Consider the following 27,857-nt stretch of genomic DNA (forward strand, 5'->3'; position numbering starts at 1 on the left):
GTACAACATATGTTTTTTGAAAATCCCGCTGCTGAGTTGCTACTCCATCTTTGTTCAAACAAAGTTTGTGTTTCGTTTCCAATGACTTCGTCGTAGACAAAAAATTATATGAATCATCATGTCTTAAAGTTTACCCCTAGAACCTTGCAAGGCACTGAGAAAAAAATATACGGGGTGTCCATAAAGTCCCTTTACAACTTCAAAATTTTATTACAACGGTAATTGCCGAAATATTTTAACAAAATTTCTTTTATTGTAATCACTGTTTACTTAAGTTTATATATATATACCGAAATTTTGTGTTTCAGATACTCTGTTGATGGAAGGAAGTGAACCTCTATACAATGGCAACTCCTCAAGAGAAAGCACAATGTGTGTCTTGGTTTTTTGAGACAAAATCGGATGTTGAGACTCAACATAACTTCAGAACGAAGTATGGAAGAGATCCACCATCGCGCCATTCAATCCGTGCATGGCACAAGAAATTTATGGAGACGGGGACAGTGTTGCATAAAGGGAGGAGCAAGCGACCAAGAACATCCGAGGAAAACATCGATCACGTTTTAAGCGTCTTCACTCGTTCACCTACGAATTTCATCCGAACTGCTGCCAGTTGTACGCTTACAAAATGAAACTGTTTCAGACACTTGAGCCAAATGACAAGCCAAAACGGGCAGAGTTTGGACTGAACATGCTGGAACGCCTTTCTGAGGATGAAGCACTCCTCAAGCGAGTTTGTTTCAGTGACGAGGCAGCATTTCATGTTTATGGGACATTAAACAGACACAATGTGAGAATCTGGAGATCTGAACACCCCCACGTGACTAGGGAGCTTCAGCGGGATAGTCCAAAAGTGAATGTGTTCAAAAATGGTTCAAATGGCTCTGAGCACAATGGGACTTAACAGTTGTGGTCATCAGTCCCCTAGAACATAGAACTACTTAAACCCAACTAACCTAAGGACATCACACACATCCATGCCCGAGGCAGGATTCGAACCTGCGACCGTAGGTGAATGTGTTGTGTGGAATCATGTGGAACCGAATAATTGGTCTATTTTTCTTCAGACAGTCTACAGTAACTGCAGATGTTTACCTCGACCTTCTGACCGAATATGAAGCGCCACAATTGATTGACTTACAACCAACTATCATTTCCCAGCAAGATGGTGCACCACCACATTGGGGACTGCATGTTCGTCTGTTCCTCAATGAAACATTTCCAGGCAGATGGATTTGGAGGGATGGGCCAATTTCTTGGCCACGGCGTTTCCAAATATCACTCCCTTGGACTTTTTTTAATGCGGGTATGTAAAAGATTTTGTACGGGCGCAAATGACCGCGCAGTTGAGCGCCCCACAAACCATCAGTGATACAATACAGAGTGCACTCGTTCAGACAAAGTCATCTATATAAATATAATTGATCCCATAGTTACCACGTAAGTACTGCAGCCTGAACGATTCAAACGATTCCGGAAAGATAGCATAATTTGTAATGGGGAAAAGCCTTTACACTAACGATTCTTGTCCCATATTATCCGTAACAGATCATAGATTCTCATTCATGCCATGTGGAAAACTCTTCCTTACCTACTACATCTCGACTGCGACTTCGCTGTTTTTCATTATATAGTAAAAGTCAGCCCTCCAGTGTTGTTTCATGCAGTTCCAGATTTTTCCAATATTCACAGATAATAAACGATACTGCTAGCAGAATTAAGGAGATATTTGCCGCACTGTTTTGACGTGCGACTGTTGCCAAAATCAAATGAATCGTTACACTGAGACCAGTTTTATCAAACTGATCAACCCAGTAAACAATCATTTCACTATACACATCTTTTATCCCTTCGATAGAAAATGACGTATCATAGTTTTTACACAAAATAAAAGGGATATCTGTGTACTTGCCAGATACTTTTCAGTAATGTTAGGTTCTTATAAGAAGGAGCCCATTTTAGTTCACAGACGTTTGCATTCAGTCTACAACTACATCATCATTTACAATGTTGGCCATTAAAAGCATGGCGCCAGGAAGTGCAGAAAATATCGAAACCTTTCGAATTCAGGGTTCATGGAATAGTAGGAAGACTAAATGAAAACTGTAGTCGATTTTGGGCTGTGGAGGGTAATTTAATAGAAAAATCTGCTACTTGTTGCATAAACTATGCCTCTAAGCCGCTGGGCATAGAGTCGAAATGAACTTCAGCACTGCTTCAACACAGTGCCAAACATTACAGTGCCTGGCATGTAAGTGGCTCGCATGACCCTCGGCCACCTATGAATCGATGTTTCAGTGGGTAAGAGATCTGGAACTGTTATCAGGACAAGAGTCAAACACCTCCTCTATCAAGACAGGTCTGAACTGCACGGCAACCAAGTGGTCTTGCTTCATCTTACTGAAGGATTTCACGGCGATCTCAGAGTTAGGATACGGCCACGTCTCTTAACAAGACAGAAATGTGATTCTTGGTGTCCATGTTGTCAGAGGTGATCGAGTTGTGTGTCCAGTGGCAGCCTGTATCAAGAAGCCAAGTAAGTGCCCACGTGATGATGATGAATGCAACCCGCATCGTTCAGACTCTCCACACCCTGATACGTTCATCGTCGTGCCGTACACGGAATCGAGACTCGTCTGAAACGGCGACACAGTGCCACTCCTGTGTGCATGTCGCCGTCAGACGCACCCCCATATTCACGCCTTCATCTGTTGCCGAGTATGTGGAAGCTGCGACAATGGCAGCCGTGCTGACAGTCCGTGCCGCTCCAGACGTCGTCACGCTATCCCTGCGTATACCACTGGCTGCAAACGAGTTCCTGACTCCAATGACGTAACGATTATTTACGATTCTGCAGGGTCTAAGGTACAACATGGAAGTGCTCTCGGTTACTAGCCGTGTAGAGCCCTTGCGCATGGCACTCCTAAACTTATTGATTTCATATTCGCATGACGTTCATAAAATGCTGAAAAAAGCGAGCAGCAGTATCGCGGAACGATAATCTGCTGTCTCTACAGGGCATGAATCTGACGCTGTTGAATTCCGACATGTACTGGTAAATGCGTCTTTCTCTTACACGAGGCATAACATACGCCGACTGTTACGGCCGAGCGGTACTAGGCGCTTGAGTCTGGAACCGCGCTGCTGCTACGGTCGCAGGTTCGAATCCTGCCTCGGGAATGGATGTGTGTGATGTCCTTAGGTTAGTTAGGTTTTAGTAGTTATAAGTCTAGGGGACTGATGACCTCAGATGTTAAGTCCTATAGTGCTTGGAGCCATTTGAACCGTAACATACGTCACTGGCAGAGAACTGTTGCAGCATGGTCTCACGCAACCGTATCTGTCATCCAGGCCTACCTCGACTCGATGAGACCACGTTAAAGCTATTGTTGCTGCCAGAAGTGTCTACCTTGTGTCCCACTCTGTATACCCTTAAATAACCTACAACTCATGTATTTCTTTCCACTCTACTGTATATGCACAGTAAGTTAAATTTAGTCATATGCTACCCCCGATGCTGTTGCAATTTTAAGACAAGGCACACACAAACTCTGAAGTGTCAAACGGGTGCTCATGAGACAGTAGTTCAAACAATATAATCCCAGATCACTAATACGTCTGATATCTCGAAAAAAAATCTGCTCGTGAGGGCTATTGTAGTGAGGACGGGAGGATTGTGCAGCAGTAAGACAACTTACCGAAGCCGGCTGGGATGAGGTCTGGATCCTTCTCCTCGGCGATGAGGGCGGCGGTGTGGTGCGGGGGCAGCGCCTTGCCGGCGGCGGCGGCGGCTGCGCGCAGGTGGCGCCGCCTCCTGGATCGCCGGCTGAGCGTCGCTGCCGCCCCCAGGGCCACGGCCAGCAGCGTCAGGGACACCCCCAGCACGGCGCCCATCACTGGCGCCGCAGACAGCGACTCGTCGCCTGCATGCGGGGAGAGCTGGACTGACACTCGGTCACAAAGCACTCACGTCATTCAGACCGCCTGCAGATGTCGTCCTCTAAGAGCTCTCTCGGGGAAAATCGCCCGCATTTTGAAGAAACACCGGGTCGGAACTGTGTTTTGTCCTCCGAATAAAACTCGTGCACTGGTGGGGAGCGCCAAAGATGACCTCGGTTTGAGGAACGCCGGCGTGTACCAAATTCCGTGTCAATGTGGCAAGTCGTATATTGATCAGACGATGCGTACCGTCGAGGATCGATGCCGTGAACACCAGAGGCACACTCGACTGATGTATCCGAGCAAGTCGGCGGTCGCTGAACATTGTTTATCGGAAAATCACGCTATGGAGTATGAACGCACGAGGATTCTGGTACAGACGTCGAGATACTGGGACAGCGTTGTTAGAGAGGCCATCGAAATTCGCACCATTGACGACCTCATACACCGTGACTGTGGCTATAATCTTAGCAAGGCTTGGGAACCAGCGATTGGGTTAATCAAGAGTAAATCGAGCAAACGTGTAGTTGTGACGACCACGGCGGACAGAGCCATCACACCGACGTCATCTCAGACGCCGTCGCAATCTGTTCCACCGCGCGACCGTGGCGCGGGGCGCGGACGGTGGGCGGAGCGCGCCGCGGGCGGAGGGTATTTAAACCGGCCGCCGCCGCGACCGAACCCAGTTTCCCCTGCGCAGCCATAGCGTACGGATCTCCGTGCCGGCACGTTCACAGGAGTTCAGTCCGTCAGTTCACCTGATGATGGCGACATGTTTGATCGCCGAAATATTGTGCCCGTTGGACACTCTAGACCGGCAGTACACCCGTGGATATTTTGATTACCAAGGAAGTTGTTATACACCACGAAGAGTACGTTGCGTCGCAGCAGCGATATGTAGACGTGCACTGTCATGCTGAAGAAGCACGTTACCTTCCTGTCGCAGAAATGGTAGTAGCCATTGCAATGCAGCTGGCACTGCTTACTTTACTCTCCAGGAACGCCAAATGTGACGGGGAGTTTGATGACCCTCACACTACGAAGTCTGTGATGGGACCTGTGTGTCACAGGTCTGGAATAGCCAACCGTCATGTCTACGTTGTAAACGTGTAGGTCTATCACACGCATACAGACGGAACCTAGCCCCATCACTGAGGAATAGAGCGCCATTCCAATCTCTAGTTAACTCTTTCGCATCACCAGAGTAGCCATGCTTTACGGTGACGTAGTATCAGTGGTAGCCGACGAGAGGCACACCTGATGTCATCCCTGCAGCAAGTATATGGGTTCCAGTGGTCCCCGGTGACATTGCGGATGCTACATGTGTCCGTATTTCGACCCTGGAAGCTGTTGGCTCGACCACCGTTGCTCGCACAATTCGTCGATTTTGACATGCGTCAGTATTCCGCGGACGCCCAGAGTCTGGTCTACATATGTGGGATGGTCCGACAGACCACTATTAAAAGCAGCTACCCACCTCAACGGTCTGTGCCCAACATGTGCAGTAATCCACCGCGACGTTCATATAGCTTCCACGCAGGTCCACAATGCGACCCCGTTCATATGGCTGTTTAATACGAGTACGTACTCGTCAGTGGGTCATGGTGGTACTCTAGAATGAATGTTGGAAACACTGTTCATCTGTAAACTCGGTACAATTACTGCCTGCACAGTCGAAAGAGGGGTTGCACTCACAAGTCTCCTGGGCGCCATCGGATTGCGGTCCGGTGACCGTGACAAATAAATTACTAACATTACAACCCCTCAGTATGTACATGCTGTAACCTGAACAGTCCTTCGCGATGTATTTTTTTCCGGCAGTGTACATCATCTTGTGATGTGACCAACATGTGCGCAAAAATACTCTTGTCTTCATCGTGGTATGGGAGCAAACAGATCTCAAATGTCACCTAGAGGAATATTTTGGCATGTACAAAACTCTTTGTCGTTTCATGAGTATTGCTGTCTGGAAAGAGGTGTGGCTACCCATCACATCCAAGACATATACTGTGGATAGCAAATAAGGAGAATGGGCAGGCTAGCCACGGATTCGTACATTCATCAGGCCGTTTGTGGTGCGAAGTGCAGTAATGTACCTTGTGTTATTAAGCCGGCATATGCCATTTGGTAATCTGGTCACGAAATGTGTGTCAAAAACTTTATCCATCTGGCCACAAACTGGCAAGCATTCACACTCCTTTATAAAATCAACAAATCAGTCCTTTTGCGTCATGCGCACCGTGGTTCCAGGAATTAGAGGGCATTAGATACTTTCAGGACGTCTGTGAGTACGTACACATTGGCGAAGATCTGATGGCTACAAACAGAATCGAGACTCATCGCTGAGCACCAAATATTGACATCCAATGTTCTGGTTGGCCCTGGCTCCATCCACGCTAGCTTCTGTTGTTTCTGGTGTGGTGTCGGGGCCAAGCGTCGCGTGGAATCTCCAAACCTAATCCTAATTTTCAGTAATTTCTTCCCGACGGTTGATGGTGACCTGTCGCTATATCCTCTGCCCGAATTCCAACTGTTGTCAGTCGTCTATTCGTCAGAAGTAATCGAACAATCCTACGGTACTCTCTTGGTGCAGTGCGTCAGGTAGGACGGTGTGACACTGCTGTGCCCAGTACACCTCGTCACTACTCCTTTTGCAGTTGTCGCATTACAGCGAACTGTGTATGGGATTTGTTACTATGATAGTCCCATCTCCCTTGTGATAACGATTCGACCTTTCTCGTAGTTTAAAGAACAGCTGCACGTGCATGTCGTCTGTACATGTTGTGCTGCGATCTGTATCTGAAACTTCCAGCAAAGTTAGACGCAACCATTAAGCATCATGTACTAGCTTTTCTATGTACTGAAAATAATGATAACAAGGAACAGTTGTAATCAATTTATGCGACAGAGATGGGAAATACTAGGGTATGAGGTCGTAAGCGTTGGATCAAAGCGTCAGTGGTGTAACAGTTACCATTTTCATCACTGTACGTGATCGGCCAAGATGGCGGCAACGGAGTATGAGGGACTTGCTGCAGTTTTGGATTTGAGCGTTCCCAGCATTTAACGAGACGGGTGATAGAATCTTCGAGTATTACTTTGGTATGGATTTCACTTTTCGATATTAACTTCGGCATTAGTCTTCAGGCAACGGTAATCTCAACGTGACTGTGCCGTATGCGATCCACATGAAACAGAGAGAATTTAGATATTGCTGCAATTTTTGCTACTAGAAACTTTAAGAAAAGAGCAGCTTCTGGCTATGGCTTTTCAAAGTTTATTTCCCACAGGAACTGGAAAATCTCTACCATTTTTGAGAAAACCACTTGTCCTTAAGCCAGCACAAATGGTCCCAACCGCAACCCATTTAGAAGACCGCCACATCGTCTAACGGTTGGTCAAAGCCTCCTTGCCCCGGACACCAGAAACCAGTCCTGGTGTACACAACAGACAATGAGGCAGCACCGACGCGCTCAGGGGATGTGGTAGAGATGGACCAATCTTAAAGCAGACAACAAAGTAAGAAGAGGTGAGCTCTGTACGGAAAGGAAACGTATGTGTAATTAAAATCATGTCAGCAGTGTAAATACAGTAAAAGTAGGACGGAACAGCGTATAGACCTTTTTGCACTCAAAGAAAAAAAAAGACGCACCGCGATGGAATTATCCGAATGAGACGGAAAATGATAGATGTCATGTACATATACAACAAACAAATGATGGCACGTTCAGAAAAATTGAATGAGTTGTTCAAGAGAAAGATCTTCACAAACCAGGTCAGGAACGCGTCGGTCCACCTCTGGCCCTTATGCAAGCAGTTAATCGGCTTGACACTCATGGATAAAGTTGTTAGATGTCCCTCTGAGGGATGTCGTATCAAATTCTGTCCAATTGGTGCGTTACATTGTCAAATTCTATAGCTGGTTGGAGGGCCCTGCCCATAATGCTCCAAACTTTCTCAATTGAGGAGACATCCGGCGAACATTCCGGCTTTGGCAAAGACGAAGACATGCAATAGAAACAATAACCGTGTGCGTGCGGTTATTATCTTGCTGAAATTGAAGTCCAGTGTGGCTTCCGATGAAGGGAAAGAAAACGAGGTGTAGAATATAATCGATGTACCGCTGTGCCGTAATGGTGCTGCGGATGACTACCAATGGGGTCCTGCTGTGGTCGTGCTGTGAAATATGATGGCACCCCAGGCCATCGTCCTCAATTTAGGGCCGTATGGTGGGCGACAGTCAGGTTGGTATTGTTGTCCACGGCGGCTCCAGTCACATCATCGCTGGCCATCGGTGCTCTGTTCTAAGCAGAATTCATCACTGAAGACAATTATACTCCTTGCCTTAATGGCAAGCCATCCTGGGTTTACAATCCAGGAAGATAACGGCCACCCGCACACGACGAGAGTTTCTACTACTTCTCTTCGTACTTGCTTAAATCTACCATGACCAGCAAGGTTGCTAGCTCTTTCACTAACTGGTAACGGTTTTGGGGCATTATGGGCAGAGCCCTCCAATCAGCTGGCGTTTTGACCATCTAACGCGTCAGTTGAAGAGAATTTGTCACGATATATCTTCAGAAGGACACCGAATGACCCTGTCAATCACTGTCACGCCAAATAACTGTCTGGACAAGGGCCAGAGATGGGTCAACGCGTTACTGACTTGCTCAGTTCGTGAAGCACTTTCTGTTGGATAAATCACAAAAATTTCTCTACATGTAAATTACATCTATGGATTTCCGTCGCATTCTGATAATTCCATCGTGTTGCGTTTCTTTTTCTTTTTTTGCGGTATTCATTCTTCATCCGTGCAAAGCCGTTAGGTCACTGCTCTGCACGGCATAGTCCTCAGTAGACGTAGAAATTTCAAGAGCCATTGCGCAGTCATTGTGAGCGAGCGAAATGGTGCAGTGGTTGGCACTCTGGACCCGTATTCTGGAGGCCCACTTTTAAAATCACCGTTCTGCCATGAAGATTTAGGTTTCCCCTAAATCGCTTGAGGTGAAGGCTGGAATGATTCCTTTAAAAGCCAGTTTTCTTCCCCCATCCCTCCCGAAGCTGACCTAGTGTTCCGTCGCTAATTACCTTGTTATTAATGGGGCTTTAAACCCTAATTATCTGTTGAGTAAATGTGTCCAGTCTCAGATACATGACTCGAATCACGATACTTTTAGGACTCGCGAACTGTAGACTGCGAGACTCACTTGATAAGAACAGGTGCCACGGACTACGATTAATGTTATATTGTACGAAATCACTCATCCGAAAATCACCTTGAGCAGTTTCTTGTGGGGACAACGTTTTAAATTTCTTGGTGATGAACAGATCCACTGTTTTAAATTCAGTATAGAATGCAGTTGTAGCATCAATGACGACAAGTATTAAAACGAATGTTGGCAAGGTAAATAAAATATTTGTTCTCAGCAACAAGAGATGGATTGCAATTTCCTTACGAATCACTGTAGGACATTCATCTCCGGGAATAAAAGTATGAATAATCATAGGATAACCTTTCCATACGTGATTAAGGAGGATGTGGGAGATAAGAAAGACATGACGTGGTTATAGGAGTTTTAGACTATGACCACTAAATCAAAACAAGCTTAGGGATGACAATGCGAGTGGCGTTCAGTGTACTCGAATGTTCCCGGATAATGCTGTTGAACTCCAGGAAACCGTAAAGCCAGAAAATTGATTGCAAATGAGGAAAATCTACAAGCTTAGTGACATATATTGCAGTTGATCGTCAACATAAATCAACTGATGTACTGCACGGGTATAAGACAGAAGAACTTGTTATTTTTCCTTTGCACACTTGGTGATCAGTCTTTGGGAACAGAAACTATTGTTAAATATCTTTCAGAATCGTTGCAGAGCGTTTTAAAGAGGTACGGGTACATTAGTGAACGGAAATGTGAGCACCAGCCTGAAATCGTTTAATTCACTCGCAGCAGAAGTGGCTTAGAAAACCATTGTCCTCTCTTTGTGAGCTCGTAAGCCGGAACTTTTAACATGTAAATAGTGGAGGTGAAGGTCATCCAAAGAACAGTAGCAAGTATTGTCATGGACTAGCATCGTTAACATCAGAGTGCCATGGAAATACTCATCCAGCGGCATCGTGTGGCACGCAGAGGGTGCAATGTTATGTTGCTTAGAACAATATTCTCCTGCCACTCACATCTCGTGGGTAGGTCATGGCCACAAGGTCATAAAATTCGAGATCATATGGAAGTTAACCGAAAATCATTGTTCCCGCGCGGCCGATTTCCTTCCCCATCGTTCCCTAATCCGAGCTTGTGCTCCGTCTCTAATGACCTCATTGTCGACGGGCCGTTAAACACTAATCTCCTCCTCCTTCTCCAAATCTCAACTAATCCGGGACGATGTCCTCACTAAACAACTCCTGGCTAATTCCTGTTTGAATATTTCCCAGCTCTTGCGCCAGTCAGACTTAATAATGGTCTAACAGTGGTGAAGAATACTCAGGAACAGGTGTCACGAGCATCTTCTATTGTAGATGTATTACATTTTCCTAAATTCTTCCAATAAACGTCACTCTCTCACCTGCTTCCCCGCAGCTGTATTCACATTGGTATCCAATCTTAAATACCTCCTAATAGATATTATAACACTCTGGGTTGTTTCAGCTGGTGGCTCAGACTGATCGCCGAGCAAGTAGGCAAAGAAAGTTACGTATTTTGCTGTATTTACAGCACAACACGTTTCTTTGCGTTCGCCAACACTGTAAGATCATCCGTAAATATGGTATACCTTAGAGATTTTTGAAAACGTTTTATCTTGATTCAACTATTTACTATTTTTTGCAGATAAAAATTATTTTTCGGTGAGCCATATATAATGAGAAAATTGATACTGACATAAGCACTCTGTTCAGTTGTGAGTAGGCGGTTGAGTTTTAATTAGCCGTTACCTGCTACGAATGGCGCAGGTACACCACACCGACCGAATTTATTTGCGTGGACACTGACGAGAGACGTAAGCAAAAACATCAAATTCTCTTTATGGTCGTGGACGGGATTTGATTAAATTTATTGCGATTTACGTTAACGAGAAATGATAGCAGCGAACTGTAAAGAAAGATTAATTGGGATTGTGTGTGGCATTTTTATTACGTGTCTCATATTGAAATTAAATAACAAATCACATTTTTTAATAAATCGCTTGCAGACACTTCAGCTATTTAGCTGCAGACTAAAGGATTTGAAATTGTTAAGTTTTTCTGTTGTCCGATACGTCATAACTATTTGAGCGCAAACGAATCCCCTCGATATCTTAAGCAGGCAGTATAGATTTATCTACAAAATGATAATCAGTGTACTGTAGTGAAAATAGACTAACCAAAGTGATGTTTTTAATTTATTATAAAGATGTCAATTTTTCCTATGCTACGCTAAACAGCACCGAAAATTATTTTGAAAAGAGAGAAAACAAACCACCAGAAATAACAGAATCAGAGTAGCTGTAATTTTCCAGTGAGTTGTCAGAGATAAGACATGGTCGCACTTTACACGTACAGATCTACTACAGTATTCTGAAGTAACGGAAATCGGTTTGCTAGTTTGGGCAGTTCATTATCATATAAATATGCTGAAATCTATAAGCACATATACTTATAAGTTTTTTAATGGGGATACGTTTATGTGGGAAAGATCTAAAGATGTAAACGCACAGATGCATGTTGTCTGGTTCTTAGTTTCCTAATGTGAATTGGTAATGTCCTTTGACTTAAAATGTACTGTTTGTTTGTAATACGTGCGATCTCATTACCTCTTCTGTTTTTCTTTTCTGTTTATGAGTGAAAATGTTATACAAATTTGTTTAAATAACGACCTGCAATTTGCTTTTAACTAGATCATTTCGTATGTACCTTTGCCATAATTTATATCGTATGACCTTAGTGTGCCGGCCGGAGTGGCCGTGCGGTTCTGGGCGCTGCAGTCTGGAATCGAGCGACTGCTACAGTCGCAGGTTCGAATCCTGCCTCGGGCATGGATGTGTGTGACGTCCTTAGGTTAGTTAGGTTTAATTAGTTCTAAGTTCTAGGCGACTGATGGCCACATAAGTTGAGTCGCATAGTGCTCAGAGCCATTTGAACCATTTTGACTTTAGTGTCGTATTACGATAGGAAATGGTACAAACCTGAATTGTAACGAAACGAAATGTAAGACAACTGACTATATCCAAAAAACTATATACTCATATGAAGGAAATAAAAGCCACTGGCACCATTAATTGGATGTGTGTGACGTCCTTAGGTTAGTTAGGTTTAATTAGTTCTAAGTTCTAGGCGACTGATGGCCACATAAGTTGAGTCGCATAGTGCTCATAGCCATTTGAACCATTTTGACTTTAGTGTCGTATTACGATAGGAAATGGTACAAACCTGAATTGTAACGAAACGAAATGTAAGACAACTGACTATATCCAAAAAACTATATACTCATATGAAGGAAATAAAAGCCACTGGCACCATTAATTGCTTTAGTTTATCTTCTACACAAATACGGAACTGCCTCATTTCCACTGTCTATGGTCATAGGTTTTACCGTTCGCAAGGCCAGTGAGCATACAAAGAAGTGAAGTAACGTCGTTTTATGTGCGTTGCCAGCAACGACATAACAGCGCAAATTTATTTCTTTATGAATTCTTGCCATGTTCCTCAGGCGGCCAAACAGCAGCGGAACTGATGAGAAAGCAACTCCAGACTTCGCAGAAACAGCAACGACAGTACTTAATGCAAAATATGCAGAAACAGTACGCCCGATCACAAGGTTAAAGTCACCAGACAAGCCACCTTTTCCACAATTTTACCATCTCAGAACTGACATGCTCCAAGGTAACATGACGACTGTCTGCAGTGCACTTCGTTTTTGACGTTCGTAAGCATTGTGATCAATGCAGAAGATCGTCCTGAGAATGCTGTACTGCCCACGCCGTTGAACGCTCTTCAGCAGAAGCTACACTGAAGCGCCGAAGAATCTGGTATAGACACGCGTATTCACATACAGAGTTACGTAAACAGGCAGAATACGGCGCTGCGGTCGGCAACGTCTATACAGGAAAAGTGTCTAGCGCAGCGGTTAGATCGGTCACTGCAGCTACAATGGCATGTTATCAAGATTTAAGTGAGTTTGAACGTGGTTTTATAGCCGACGCACAAGCGATCTCCGAGGTAGCGATGAAGTGGGGATTTTCCCGTACGACCATTTCAAGCGTGTACCGTGAATATCAGGAATACTGTAAAAAATCAAGTCTCCGACATCGCTGCGGCCGGGAAAAAAATTTTACAAGACCGTGACCAATGACGACTGAAGAGAATCGTTCAACGTAACAGAAGTGCAACCCTTCTGCAAGTTGCCGCAGATCTCAATGCTGGGCCATCATCAAGTGTGAAAGTGCGAAGCATTCAACGGAACGTCATATATAGTAGTTTTCGGAGCCGGAGGCCCTCTCGTGTGCCCTTGATGACTGCACAACACAAAGCTTTACGCCCTGCTTTGGCCTGTCAACACCGACAAGGGGCTGTTGATGCCGGGAAACATTTTGCAAGGTCGGACGAGTCTCCTTCCAAATAGTATCGAGCGGATGGAAGTGTACGATTTATGGGCAGCCCTGCAGGATTTATGGTGTCAGTTCACCCTAACACTACTTCAGACATTAGTCGAGTCCATGCCACAACGTGTTGCGGTACTTCTACGTGCTCGCTGGGGCCCTACACGATATAAGGTAGGTATGCAAATTTCTTAGTCTCTTCAGTGCATGCCTGTAGTTTTGCAGCATCAGTCATGTTTTGTCATACCGTTTACTTTTATTTCAACCACCAAAGGACAATATTAATCACATAAATTGTGGTTCACACTCTATGGTTGCTTCAAATTGTGATAGTTCAAATGCTGACAAGCCTATTGCAAATCTTCATATAATCATTAAAAATTGCGAACGTTGGTTCAGCACGCCGTGGACGAAGCTGACCGTACGGAAGCGCTGAACGGATATGAGATTTTTAACTCGTTGTTGAAAAAAAGTCCCATCCTAAATTTCAAATCAGACATTACGACATTACCCCCCCCCCCCCCCCCCATTTCTCCCTTTCTGACAGATAATGATGTGTCAAATTTGTATTTTTTTTTTCTTTTAAAAGCTTTGTAGATTTTGAAGACAGTAAGTTAAAGTGGCATTGGGTCAGCAGTATTATGTCACTACCCGAAACACACGACGTTGGTTTCACAACAGAAATGGAAGTAAGCACGCTTATTTTCAAATAGGTTTTGGGACATTGTACCTACGATAAAAAATACAAGTCTAGTTCCAGCAAACGCATTCGAACAAGCTTCCAAGATAATGAAGACGTAAGTACAACAACATCAGTGCAACCAACGAGCGGCAGTTCTCTGCAAGTGGAATCTTCTGTGCAGAATCTGAAGGTGGGGCGAACGGCGTGGAGGAGCGTTTGTCGTGTTTAAGGGAGACTTTATATCATGCCGCACTGCTTTTCGAAACACGGTAACCTGGATTTCCAAAAGAACGCTCCCTGCTCATTTGCGGTAACCAGAGTCACTTGGTATCCGTTTGTTTTGCAAAATCTGCGACCAAATGAAAATGAACGTAGTGGATGAAGTTTACCGCTGTTAAACCATCCTCGAAGCCTGACTGATTCACATCCTTCATTTCATTCAAGAAGAGAGTCCGGTATTGCGGATTCATGCTAGAGCAACGGCTTTCCTTATAAATTCCATATGGCAGAATTTTAGTTGTCTGATCCTACAACCAGGCCGCATTACCCTCACATTTTGTGCATAACAGAAGATCCCAGTTCGGGGACGGTTAAGGTCGATCTCGAAGACAAATCGGTTGAGAAATGCTTGTAGCTGCATGTTCCATATAAACAAGGAAAGGCAAATACTTTGGAATGGATGCGTCCAATGCATCAAGTTTGTGTTCATTTGATTACTTACAGAACTGGTTGACTTCTGAATGAAACTATTTTGAGGTGGTTTGGACTGAACTGAAGATCTGCGTGCTCCTATTTTACAGGAGCTAAATGCAATACCTAAATACTTCACATCAAGGTCCAGCTTTTTCACCATAAGGCACGCTGTGAAGGCAGAATTGGATCGACTGGACAGCGAACATATTATTATCACAGATTTGATCCAGCCATTGGATCATTCCCTCTGTCACCATGTGTCCTGCTGTAGAGATTTTAAGCCTAAGATCAAAAGACCAAACGAGGCAAAGTCAGTTTGACGCTTGGGGAGCTGTTGGATACTTTTTAATGCACTTATTGTTAAAGGACGAGACATTGGCTATCGTTTCAATTGTATGGGGTTCCACTTAATTATGATTTATGAACCGCTACCTGCAATATTAGTCCTAGACGTGACATGCGCAACTTTCAGTCCAGCGTATAAATTACATAGATGCGCGTACTCCTTGGGGTATAGCAGTTAACGGGGAAACATTAAGGCCTCACAACGCAGAACGCAAACGCAGAAGGCCAATCCAGTCTGATGTTGGACCCGATGCAGCTTGCGGTACGTAGGAAAAAGTTTGTTTGAGTTTGGACCTAGCCCCGTCCTGCCTGTGGCAAAGTGCTGGATTTCCCAGTGAACACGTCCCGCAATGCTCGACAAATCAGCCACGGCCGAATGTCTGGGAACGATCGCAGGTTCATGCTTTGTGGTATGGCAGCCTTTAAAATCGCAGGTCGTTGATCGACCCGTTAGACGGTATTTTCACAGGTGACATCGTCTAACAGTACAGTTGGACGAGATTCTACTGCAACCATTCACCAAAGGATGCATGGTGGTAATACTAACGCTAGATGACAGGGTTCTCTGTTTTTTACGTGGAAGTCACTACCTATGGGAGCTACTATAATTTTTAATTTATTCTTATATGTGAAGATATTTTGTAAAATAAACTGAAAACAGTATCAGTTGAGATCGAGACTAATAATACTGAAGAATTATTTCCCCAAGATTTTGCCTGAAACGCTATTGCGCTGTCAGCTACCGTCGTTAATGCCAATTGTCTTCGGCCCGATGTGCTGCACTCGGGATTTTGGAAGCCAAAAAACTTAGACGCCGCGAAACATCAGCAAGAGCTGTGGGGATGGGGTGATGAGTGCAAGAGAGGTTCTCTCAAACTGAACTTGATCACCATTGACGACCTAGTCTTCGACAACCAAAGTGTTTCAACAAGTTAATAATATTAATAGTTTAATACTGCCCTCTGCCCGAATGTCGGTTTCAGACGCATTCCCTTACTAGACTTGCCTTCCTATGGACTGACTAATCAACCAGTTACAGGGCCCATGAAGTTTAAAAAAGACTAAAAAACCAGTAGAACTTAGCATTTTTTACATGTACAAATCACTACTAGCGATGAAAGAACGGATAGTGACAGAAAAACTCCTGACAACTGAACTAGAGACCTACATCTGCAATCACATCTACATCCATACTCTGCAAGCCACCTGAGGGTGTGTGGCGGAGGGTACCTTGAGTACCTCTATCGGTTCTCCCTTCTATTCCAGTCTCGTATTGTTCGTGGAAAGAAGGATTGTCGGTATGCCTGTGTGTGGGCTCTAATCTCTCTGATTTTATCCTCATGGTCTCTTCGCGAGATATACGTAGGAGGGAGCAATATACTGCTTAACTCCTCGGTGAAGGTATGTTCTCGAAACTTCAACAAAAGCCAGTTATATGGACTTATACTAGTGAACCCCGAGACACTACACGATGTCATCTCGGAAATTCCAGATAGACCACCACTGGATGCAGAGACTTTCATCACAGCCATAACGGAGGACGAGCTGACAGACGCATTTGCTAGGGGGCTCCGAACAAGTCCCCAGGACAGGACGGCTTCCCAATTGAATTTTGCCGCGCCTTTGCATATCTCACGGGACGGACCTGGATTCAGATGTACAACGAACTCCTGTTACCGCAGACTGAGATACCTGCCGAATTCACGGAGGGTATCATCATCCCAATACCCAAACCACGCGGTGGCAGAAGGCCAGGAGATTATAGACCACTCACTCTCTTGAACTGCGACTATAAGTTTTTCGCACGCATCCTTGGGGCTCGCCTGCGGTCTTCAATTTCTGATAGACTCCTCATAGATCAAACATGCCTCGGCGGCAAGAGTAACGTTCATATGGCGCTCGGTGACTACCGAGATATCATCGCATTAGCAGCAGCATGCCGAGTGCGTGGGGCACTAGTCGCTGTTGACCTCGATCATGCGTTCGACAGAGTGGATCATATCTTTTTGCACGCAGTGATGGGCTGATTGGGAATCCCACAGGCCTTCATTCTAGTGATCATGCGACTGTTACACGGCGTGCGATCAAAGGTCTCGGAGAATGGGTGGGCACTGACTACATTGTTATTTCAAGGTCAGTTCGTCAAGGTTGTCCCCTTCGATAGTTTTGTATGCAATGACTTTGGAACCCTGTCTATATGGTCTCCGAAGACGGTTGGAGGGAGTGCCGTTGCCACAACTGACCTTTCATTGCCGCGCTTATGCTGACGATGTGATGCTGGTGGCAAGGACAGGCGACGAAATACGTACGGCGTTGGCATGGATACAGCGATACGGGATGGCGGCAGGAAGTGTGCTTAATCTACAGAAGTCACGCTGCATGAATGTCGGTCGAGGATTACAACCGGGGGAGGATAGCCCGCTCATATCAGTTAAGACCATAAAATGTCTAGGTGTTACGTTCCACACGGAAGTGCAGCGGACAGCAGCGGATAACTACCGACGCATATTGAAGCTGATGCTGACAATGGTGCTCTTACAGAAATTAAGAGCGTTGGATATGATTCAGAGGGTGACCTATGTTAACGTATACCTAGCACCGAGACTCACTCACGTAGCGCCTGTCCTGCCTATAACGCGCACAATGGCCTCACGGATACAAGCAACTTTCGGAACCTACGTGAGTGTTGGACACCTGTTTAAGATCCAATACACAACGCTTACACTACCACCTGTAGAGCGTGGACTAGGTCTAGTGAACGTGTATGAAAAGGCATGGGCGTTATTCGTCAGTACGATTTTACGACAGTCGCGCGGTCTATTTCGCAATATCTCGGGTGTGTTGGCCGATGTACTAGCGCCCACTTCAATGCTGCCCCCAGTCAATGTGGGCCATATTACCCAGACAAGAAATGGCGACAGAACCTTTACCTCCCAATGTCGGTACGCTCAACATGGTATGTGGTAGTAAATAGCAAGTTCGCAACGAATCAACGGCGGCACGCGATTCATTTGGCAGACACTCCACTATGTTTAGGCTGTGCAACAGTGGACACTGATGAACATCGTTTAGCACGTACTGGCACAGCTCCAGCGTGACACTTGGCACAACAGATATTGGCGTTCCTGTTACGCTCCGACCCTCACACAAGTTCATCAGACACACTTTTTTCCCCCAAGAATTTTATTTTCCCGTCCAAAAATCCAATGCAGTGACATGGGTACGGGAAATGGTTGTGGGCTACGTCAATAACGAATCGGAAAAGGACGAAATGGAGTTTTGGCATTTTCTCCTGGATGGACACACGAAGCTGCAACAGCATAAGAAATATAGGCAAGACTTTGCAAATTATTTGCGACTTACATTTACCGACCCGCCGGGCAGATGGGGTGTGACGGGTGACAGATGAGATAGGCGAAGAAGCCGAGACAGACATCGATCACACTTACGGACCCTTAGTTAATTTCGAGAGGACGACCCAGTCTTACACCAACGTCTGGAGAACGAGTCGATAGATGTTCTCACGTCGGGTCGTGAGCAGGTGTCGCCCCCGACACGAATCTCATTTCATTGCTACAGGAGCATGTTTCTTTTGTATTTGTACTATTCGCAATGTCTTCATGTCTTTCATTTGGACATTTTCAGTTTTATTCATTTCCTTAATTAATTAATTTTCTAATTATCCACTATTTGTCAACATTTGGACATTGTGGATACTATTTATGCGGTAGTACAACAAAATGTATGTCAGCAAAGGTTGTAAGTCTGACATTGGAAAAAAAAAGATAGCTGAGTGGTCAATGTGACGGATTGCCGTCCTACGGGCCCGGGTTCGATTCTCGGCTGGGTCGGAGATTTTCTCCGCTCCCGGAATATGTGTTGTGTTGTCTTCATCACCATTTCATCTCCATCTGGAGCGCAGGTTGCCCAGTGTGGCCTCGAATGTAATTGTATCTGCACTAAGGCGGCCGGACCTGCCACGCAAGGGGCCTCCCGGCCAATGACGCCAAACGCTCATTTCCATTTCCATCAGGAAAGATTATATGGAGCGTTTTCTTATTTATGCAAGAACCATTCGTGGAGTTTGTACTGATAGTTCAAAAAATGTGTTGACATGTTGACTCGTAAATTAAAAATGTAATTTTGACCTGCAGCACGAAATCAAGGAGATTCACGAAAGCGCTCTACGAAGAATTTTTTTAAATTTGTCATTCTCCCGTACGTGGGACAAGAAAAACCTCTTTACCGTACAGATTTGTGGTGTGGGCAGACTGATCAGACACTGTACGACCAGACCTTTCCAGATGAAAGAGAAATATGCACTTGTAGCGTAAAAATGATCACACCCAAACGTGCTACAACTACAGGCATTTTAAGATTTTGACGAGAAACATTCAAAAAGCTAAATACCAACACTTCGAGGGAAGATTCGGTAAATATTCATTTTTTAATTCTGCATCAGTTTAGTGCACCTACTTTCACAGGAATGATGAAATACGCTTGGTTTGCATCAAAGTTGATCGAAGAAAGAACAAACTTTCTGATTTAAATGGACGGTGTCGCTTCTAAAAATCCGTGTGCTTGCGAAGTAGTACCTTCCATTAAATGTGCGTGGTGCTCTACGAATCTGTGATTCGTCTGACTCTGCGACAAACACTGCTCAGATTTCTGTTGTAGTACAATAAGCGTTCCGAGCAATAGGAAGACGATTCTGTAGTTATGATTGATTTGTTAATGAAATAACTACAACGAAAATCACTAGTTTTGAATAATTTTGCGTGGCATATTCTATTTAATGATATTCCATGCGATGACACCGGAAAAAGGTAGGTGGGCAGGATTTGAAAACTTACTGTCGGTGTGGTAGCCGCGAGACTTATTCGCAGCGCTAAGCTCGCTTGATCGAAATACGACTGAAGTCATAAAATTACTATATGGATATTCTCGGAAACTAGAGGCCGTCACATTAAAGGCCCTTAGCCACATGCTAGGACTACAACATATCCTGGAGTTCATTGGCGACTCCATAGAGTGCTGTGTGCACAACGACCATATACGTGAAATTAGAAGGAAGTTCAGCGTTGGCCGTAATTTTGATGGTTTATTGACAGCAAAATCGATTTTCAATCACGTATCATCACAATACCTCAATAATTTAATTATTGTGATCGTTTCATAGCACTGGTTACTGATAATAACTTGACACCAGTGCCAATGAGTTTTAATTTGTACACTACAGCACTGAAGATGATCATTATGTGATTGAAAATGGATTTTGTTGTCAATAAACAATCAAAATTACGGCCAATGCTGACTTTCGTTCTAGTATCTTGGAGTTATCGAAATCCATGATTAGAACGTCTCATGGCCCCCTTGTAAGACAGCGTTAAGTGATGTAGTGATGATAGGAAATACTCTGGGCTTCTCCTAACTCGTCTAGGTCGGCTAACAGCGGTAAGGTGCCTGCCCTAATCAAAGTAACGGGCCGAAGCTTCATGCGACTCCAGTAATGTTTCCCGTGGAGTGTCGTTGTTAGTGCTGAAAACCATAGGTATCACCGACCTGTCCTGCGCTCGGCGTCCCTGGAGGTGATCTCCTCGATGAGGACTGGCACGCTGCGGCCCTTGGCGTTGACGGCGTAGATGGCAGCCCAGAAGGTCAGGTCGGGCTCGAGGTCGGTGAGCACGAAGGAGGGGAAGTCGCTGGCGGTGACGTTGAGGCGCGCGCCGGCGCTGGAGCTGGAAGCGGTGCCGGCTCTGGAGGCGGGAGCGGCGTGCAGCTCCAGCACGAAGTGCTGCGGCAGGCCGCCGTCGAAGCCCGGCTGGCACACCACCTCCACGGAGGACGCCGTCTGGTTCCACAGCGAGCAGTTGCGCACCGGGAAGGGTCGCCCTGCGGCACCACGACACGGCTCACACTCTCACAGGACGGCTCGCCGGCGGGGTGCGCGAGGCTATGCTGACTGGTAACAGCTGTGGCAGGGGCTAAGGCGTGTAGCAAATTGCGATAGCTGGTGCCGAGACTTTTACTTACCCCAGCAACAGGAACAACAAATATTGAGCGGGGATGGAAAACGTTCTAAACTTCAAATCTGATGTGTACCTGGAGAATGACGAAAAATAAGTCTCTCTTTGCAAAAAGCTTTTGACAATGTTGACTGGAATACTCTCTTTCAAATTCTGAAGGTGACAGGGGTAAAATACAGGGAGCGCAAGGCTATTTACTATCTGTACAGAAACCAGATGGCAGTTATAAGAATCGAGGGACATGAAAGGGGAGCAGTGGTTGGGAAGGGAGTGAGACAGGGTTGTAGCTTCTCCCCGATGCTACTCAATCTGTATATTGAGCAAGCAGTAAAGGAAACAAAAGAAAAGTTCGGAGTAGGTAATAAAATCCATGGAGAAGAAACAAAAACTTTGAGGTTTGCCGATGACATTGTAATTCTGTCAGAGGCAGCAAAGGACTTGGAAGAGCAGTTGAAAGGAATGGACAGTGGCTTGAAAGGAGGGTATAAGATGAACATCAACAAAAGCAAAACAAGGATAATGGAATGTAGTCGAATGAAGACGGGTGATGCTGAGGGAATTAGATTAGGAAATGAGACACTTAAGGTAGTAAAGGAGTTTTGCTATTTGGGGAGCAAAATAACTAATGATGTTCGAAGTAGAGAGGATGTTAAATGTAGACTGGCAATGGCGTGGAAAGCGTTTCTGAAGAAGAGAAATTTGTTAACATCGAGTATTGATTTAAGTGTCAGGAAGTCGTTTCTGAAAGTATTTGTATGGAGTGTAGCCATGTATGGAAGTGAAACATGGACGATAAATAGTTTAGACAAGAAGAGAATAGAAGCTTTCGAAATGTGGTGCTACTGAAGAATGCTGAAGATTAGATGGGTAGATCACATAACTAATGAGGAGGTATTGAACAGAATTGGGAAGAAGAGGAGTTTGTGGCACAACTTGACCAGAAGAAGGGTTCGGTTGGTAGGACATGTTCTGAGGCATCAAGGGATCACCAATTTAGTACTGGAGCGCAGCATGGAGGGTAAAAATCGTAGAGGGAGACCAAGAGATGAATACACTAAGCAGATTCAGAAGGATGTAGTCCGCAGCTCGTGGTCGTGCGGTAGCGTTCTCGCTTCCCGCGCCCGGGTTCCCGGGTTCGATTCCCGGCGGGGTCTGGGATTTTCTCTGCCTCGTGATGACTGGGTGTTGTGTGATGTCCTTAGGTTGGTTAGATTTAAGTAGTTCTAAGTTCTAGGGGACTGATGACCATAGATGTTAAGTCCCATAGTGCTCAGAGCTATTTGAACCAGAAGGATGTAGGTTGCAGTAGGTACTGGGAGATGAAGAAGCTTGCACAGGGTAGAGTAGCATGGAGAGCTGCATCAAACTAGTCTCAGGACTGAAGACCATAACAACAACTTTTCAAATCAGTGTATTCTAGCCAAAAAATTGAAATGTTGTACGAACTCTACTGCTCACCGCGGTACCACAAAATTGCCTGTTACAGTACCTATCTTTTCCGGGGTATTTCTCTATGTCTTCTTCCTTGGCACTTGTAATTTCTAGCCTTTAACGGGAGTTTGTCAATTGTTTGTAAGTGTTGGTTCCATTTCCTTCTATAATCTAGAATTTTACCATTTAAACTAATTTTTTTAGTTTTTCTCTTGTATACTGACTCTCCAGTCTTTTATTGAGCTGCCTTTAACTCTTCTTAGGAATTTCATTTCTTGTGCCTCGGTGCCGCTTTCTTGACTTTTGGTAATCACTCACGTTTCGCTCCCGTAGACCAGTGTGGGGACTGCAACAGTTTTGTAGAATTTAATTTGAGTATCTTTCCTAGTTCGTTTTTAAAGCTTTTTGTTGATTATTCTACACACCTGCCTGAGTTTACTAAGATTAATTTCTATATCTTTTCTGTTTCCTTTTTCACCACTGGTAAAAAAAGAAAATAAATATTTTATTAAGAACATTCTAACTGTCATACCACGTTACTGACTGCTTCTACGTGCCAGTAAGAAAGTTTTGTGCAACCAGAGTCTTGCAGAGAAGGAAACAGCAACCAGTCACCGTTAACAACCCTGTTTATTTGCACAAATAGCACGCCATTACCGGTTTCAAATGTGACAGGTTCATCACCAGACGGCCGTTTTAGTTTACAAAACTTGTAATGTTATTTACATTAGTTTTTGCCTTTTTTTATTTCCAACAGTTAACCTAAATAACAAGAAATGTAATATAAACATTAACGGCCGTTTGTAGATATACTACCGATACCGGAAACGGTAACGGCGCTATTTGTGTAAGTAAATAAAATTATTTTCGGTGACTGGTTGTTGTGTTTTCTTTCCAAGACCCATCTTATGTTTTCTGGAAGGCCATAGTCTGAATTGCGTCAGTATTCGACAAAATTCCAGGAAGACAGTTTATATTGCAAGTTCCATTAATGCTGGTACACTACCTTTTATTTGTCGTAATACAAGTACAGCAATACAGCATACGTTATTTAAGAGTAGGACTGTAGTAAACAGATTATCACTGCTCGAACAATTTTAATTTTCTAGCTCCAGAGGGAAGAACAGCTTTGCACGAAGGCCATACACTATCTACTAACTAATGTTTCAAAGTCTTTCTCTATGGTTTTGCACCTAGGCCAACTCTATAGAGACATGCAACGGAGTACTGAGCAAGTAGCACTGAAAATGTTTTCCATTTCCACTCTTCAGATATCATGGAGAAGTCTACGAAATTACAATTTCAGTTCATGTTCAGAACTGATAGAACACCGAATGTGAATAACGTAGCAATGGTTCTGCACAGCTCACAGCAAAATTAAATTTATTTTTAATGTGGCGCTGTCACAACATAAAAGGACGCAGCAGTTCACTCACAAGCACACTTGGGAAAGCACACTGTGAACGGAGATGAGCGAGGTGCGTCCCTCCTTGTTGCGTATGTAAGCTATTCTACTGTGACACTGCACACATATTTGACAAATTATTTTTAACAAACGCAATCCGTAAACGCGCAATTTCAATGATGTACTTAAAACTATAGCCGCAATACATCTTTCGGGTATTCATTCGAGTTGATGAACACGAGAAAGCGTAGTATTAATCAGTCACGCCGAGAAAACCCGAGAGATCACAGGATAAATCATTATAAGAGTACGACTTTACGCCAAAGGTTTAAACAACAAAATTTTGTAGTTGTTTAAAATTACATACAGTAAAATACTGAATAAAAGTCTTTTCAGTTGAGCAGCCCAACTACAGAACCAAAGAAGTATCGACAGTACTTGAAAACTATCGACAACTTAAAATTAGTTAATGACATTTCAGTTTATTACTGATGTCTGTAAAAATGAGTATTAAGACAAAGAACTGAAAGTACGCAGGGACTCGTATGGTGCAACCGCTTCAGTTTCTGACCAGTTAACGGCATCTAACGGTATGTCTGGTGTCTTGGTAGGCTGACCGTCTGCTCCCTGTACAGTTCCTTGTTGTCAGAGTTGCGCTCTACCCAACGCTCAGTGCGATTTCATTGGCGGCCGCTAAGCAGCAGGTGCACTCCAAACGTCGAACACTCACGGGGTCTACATGACATTCCACATCTTAAGCGTTCCTACAGGGTATGGAAAGGTATGGTCAAACTTCCACGAAGAATTACAGGCAGAAACTACGACAGAATAAATTTCCTTCATTTCTGTCACTGATCACAAACGTTTTGGTCCTTAGACTAGCGGTTTCGGTTATGAATGATCATTTTCAAATCTGCAGCAAAACGTGCGAAATGAAATACAACTAGTGGACAGATTATGTCTTAATACAATAAAATGAGCCATAACAAATAATCATTACTCGCATGGATGTGGAAACATGTGCTTAAAACATAACGAGGTATATCTGTTTTATAACGTGTCCTAATATAATAAAACCGTAGTGGCATCGTCACAAAACAAGCTTACCAAGGTCTGACATATTTAAACTATGGTGTAAACTAGGCCCCAGTGCTTGTGGAGTCGTACTGTCAGTCGCGCTACTGTTCATGGCAAATTGTACAGTACAGTTAAAAGGACATGGCTAAGTGATAATACATGATCTGAGATGCCCTCGTGGTTATTTTAGGTAAAAATAATAACATGCACAACAACAAGCTTATGGTGCTTATAACATAATATAAAGCTGATAGAATAACTAAGGAAGAAGCGAAAAAGTTTAAACACCGACTAAAGTAAGTGAGAAGACATAGGCGAGAAGTCAGAGGAGCTTTGCCGCCAGGGGGCCTCACACACCCTGCAAAACGCCGTTCCATGAAAAGTATAAGAATGTATTGTAACTCACTTAATAATGTTATATTGTTGAAAGAAATATACTACGCAAACAGAGAAGGGAAAACCGTGTGAGTGAAACGAAAAACGTCAGAAAATGTAGAAAATATGTGGTACACTCTATACTCCGTAACGACAGGGCAAGATATACCGGTTGATCAAAAAGTCAGTATAAATTTGAAAACTGAATAAATCACGGAATAATGTAGACAGAGAGGTACACATTGACACACATGCTTGGAATGACATGGGGTTTATTAGAACCAAAAAAATGTCCGACAGATGGAGCTTCATCTGATCAGAATAGCAGTAATTAGCATAACAAAGTAAGACAAAGTAAAAATGATGTTCTTTGCAGGAAATGCTCAATGTGTCCACCATCATTCCTCAACAATAGCTGTAGTCGAGGAATAATGTTGTGAACAGCACTGTAAAGCATGTCCGGAGTTATGGTGAGGCATTGGCGTCGGATGTTGTCCTTCAGCATCCATAGAGATGTCGGTCGATCACGATACACTTGCGACATCAGGTAACCCCAAAGCCAATAATCGCACGGACTGAGTTCTGGGGGGCTGGGAGGGCAAGCACGACGAAAGTGGCGGCTGAGCTCACGATCATCACCAAACGACGCGCGCAAGAAATTTTTCACGTGTCTAGCAGTTCTATTTTTTTTTGGTTCTAGTAAAACCCCATGTCATTCAAAGCATGTGTGACAATTTTTACCTCTCTGTCTACATTATTCCGTAGTTTATTAAGTTTTCAAATTTATACTGACTTTTTGATCACCCGGTACATACGAGAGGGGTTCGATCAATAACGTACCCTCCAAATTCCATCAGTCCCTCCAGATTCTCGAGAGTCATGCACTCCGCCTCGCCTTCCATATACGCCTCCCGTCCCCTATGCGGATCCTCTATGACCTGATTCCTTTGCCCCTTCTGCTCCTACTCCTCGAACATATCCACATACTCTACACCTCCCACCACCTTGATCCCCCCATCCCCTGGTTGCTCCTCTCCTCTCCAACCCCCGCCCTCTGCCGTGCCTTCACTGTTGTGTCCCCCTTGCCCTACATCTATACACCCTTCATCCTCTTGCCCAAGGTGGCTTCCGTAAAACTCCCCCTCCCGGATGATGCCCTCTATCCCTTCATTTATCCCTCCTATCAACTCTAATCCTCACCCCCCTCCTTTCCTTTATCCTTTTCCTGGGCTCCCTCTTTCCCTCCCCCCTCCATCTTGTTTTTTCCCCGTCTACCATCTCTTTCCCTCCCTTCTCTGCTCTGATTCCTTTTGCATTTTCATCCTCTGCCTTTTTCCATTCCCTCTCGCATCTGCCCTGCTCTCCCCTTCTGAGTTGTCTCTCTTTGTCGTTTCACTCCCCCCCCCCCCCCCCCGCCTTTCGTTTTTCCTCTCCTCCCCCCCCTCTTTCTTCCTCATTCATCTGTCCAGGTCCCCCCTCCCATCTGCCTTTGCCTGTGGTGTGTCATCTTCGTGCTGACCTTTTAGTGCAGTGTTCCCAGTGATTGTTAAGTGTTGTGTGTCTTTTCCGAAGTGTTGCAAATGGACATCGGCGTTTAGATTTTCTAAAACATTTCCCTGTTTACTGGGACATAATGCCGTGGAATATCTTCAGATGATTTTCATTGTTTCCTTATTACTACCATTTCCTGGCTGCGTGTGCGGTTGCTTACTATTGGTTTTCGGTTTCTGTAGCCCGTTGTACGGGCGCATAACATCATTTAACATAAAGAAAAACATTGTTTCCAGATCCTTGAAAGTAATAAGATTTCGCTATGGCAAATATTATTATTTTAGGACGTGATCTGTCCACTACTTGTATTTCATGTAACAAATGTACCAGACGCCACCTGTCGGTAATAGTGTTACAATTAATATAAATGACGTGCATTCTGCCAACTAATTTTATGTGACGCAGCATGTGAAAGTTGCTGTATTTGGACGGGCTACTCCTGTAACCGAAATATCAGGTACATTCTGGTACATTTGATTTTGACTGGAAAGGATGAAAAAGATTTGCATTCATGAAATAGTAAATTAGTATCATTATCGTTAAAGATCTGAATATGGTTCTAGATGAACCGAAACCCGTCATATGAACAAACATTTTGCAGTCAAGACGGATTATAAGTAACACTGGAATTTATTTTGGTGCAGATTTGATAAACGCTGACTTTCACTTCATTCTGTACTTCCGCTTTAGTCGAGTTTTTGCTAATAGCAGTAATTGTATTTTACTAGCATCGTATTTATGAATTACTGGCATCTTT

At 44.3% G+C, this 27,857-nt stretch overlaps 1 protein-coding gene across 1 annotated transcript in view; it reads right to left on the reverse strand.

The window, feature by feature from the left end:
- The window catches only part of LOC124588311 (nephrin-like), a 178,769-nt gene that overhangs the window by 99,680 nt on the left and 51,232 nt on the right, over positions 1-27,857 (reverse strand). The window contains exons 7-8 of the mRNA XM_047131470.1: positions 20,798-21,127; positions 3,798-3,923 (exon numbers count right to left, since the gene is read on the reverse strand). Coding sequence (XP_046987426.1) covers positions 3,798-3,923; positions 20,798-21,127 — 456 coding nt within the window. The remainder of the gene's footprint in view (positions 1-3,797; positions 3,924-20,797; positions 21,128-27,857) is intronic.

The sequence above is a fragment of the Schistocerca americana genome, chromosome 1 (assembly GCF_021461395.2).
Source record: "Schistocerca americana isolate TAMUIC-IGC-003095 chromosome 1, iqSchAmer2.1, whole genome shotgun sequence".
Classification (NCBI taxonomy): domain Eukaryota; kingdom Metazoa; phylum Arthropoda; class Insecta; order Orthoptera; family Acrididae; genus Schistocerca; species Schistocerca americana.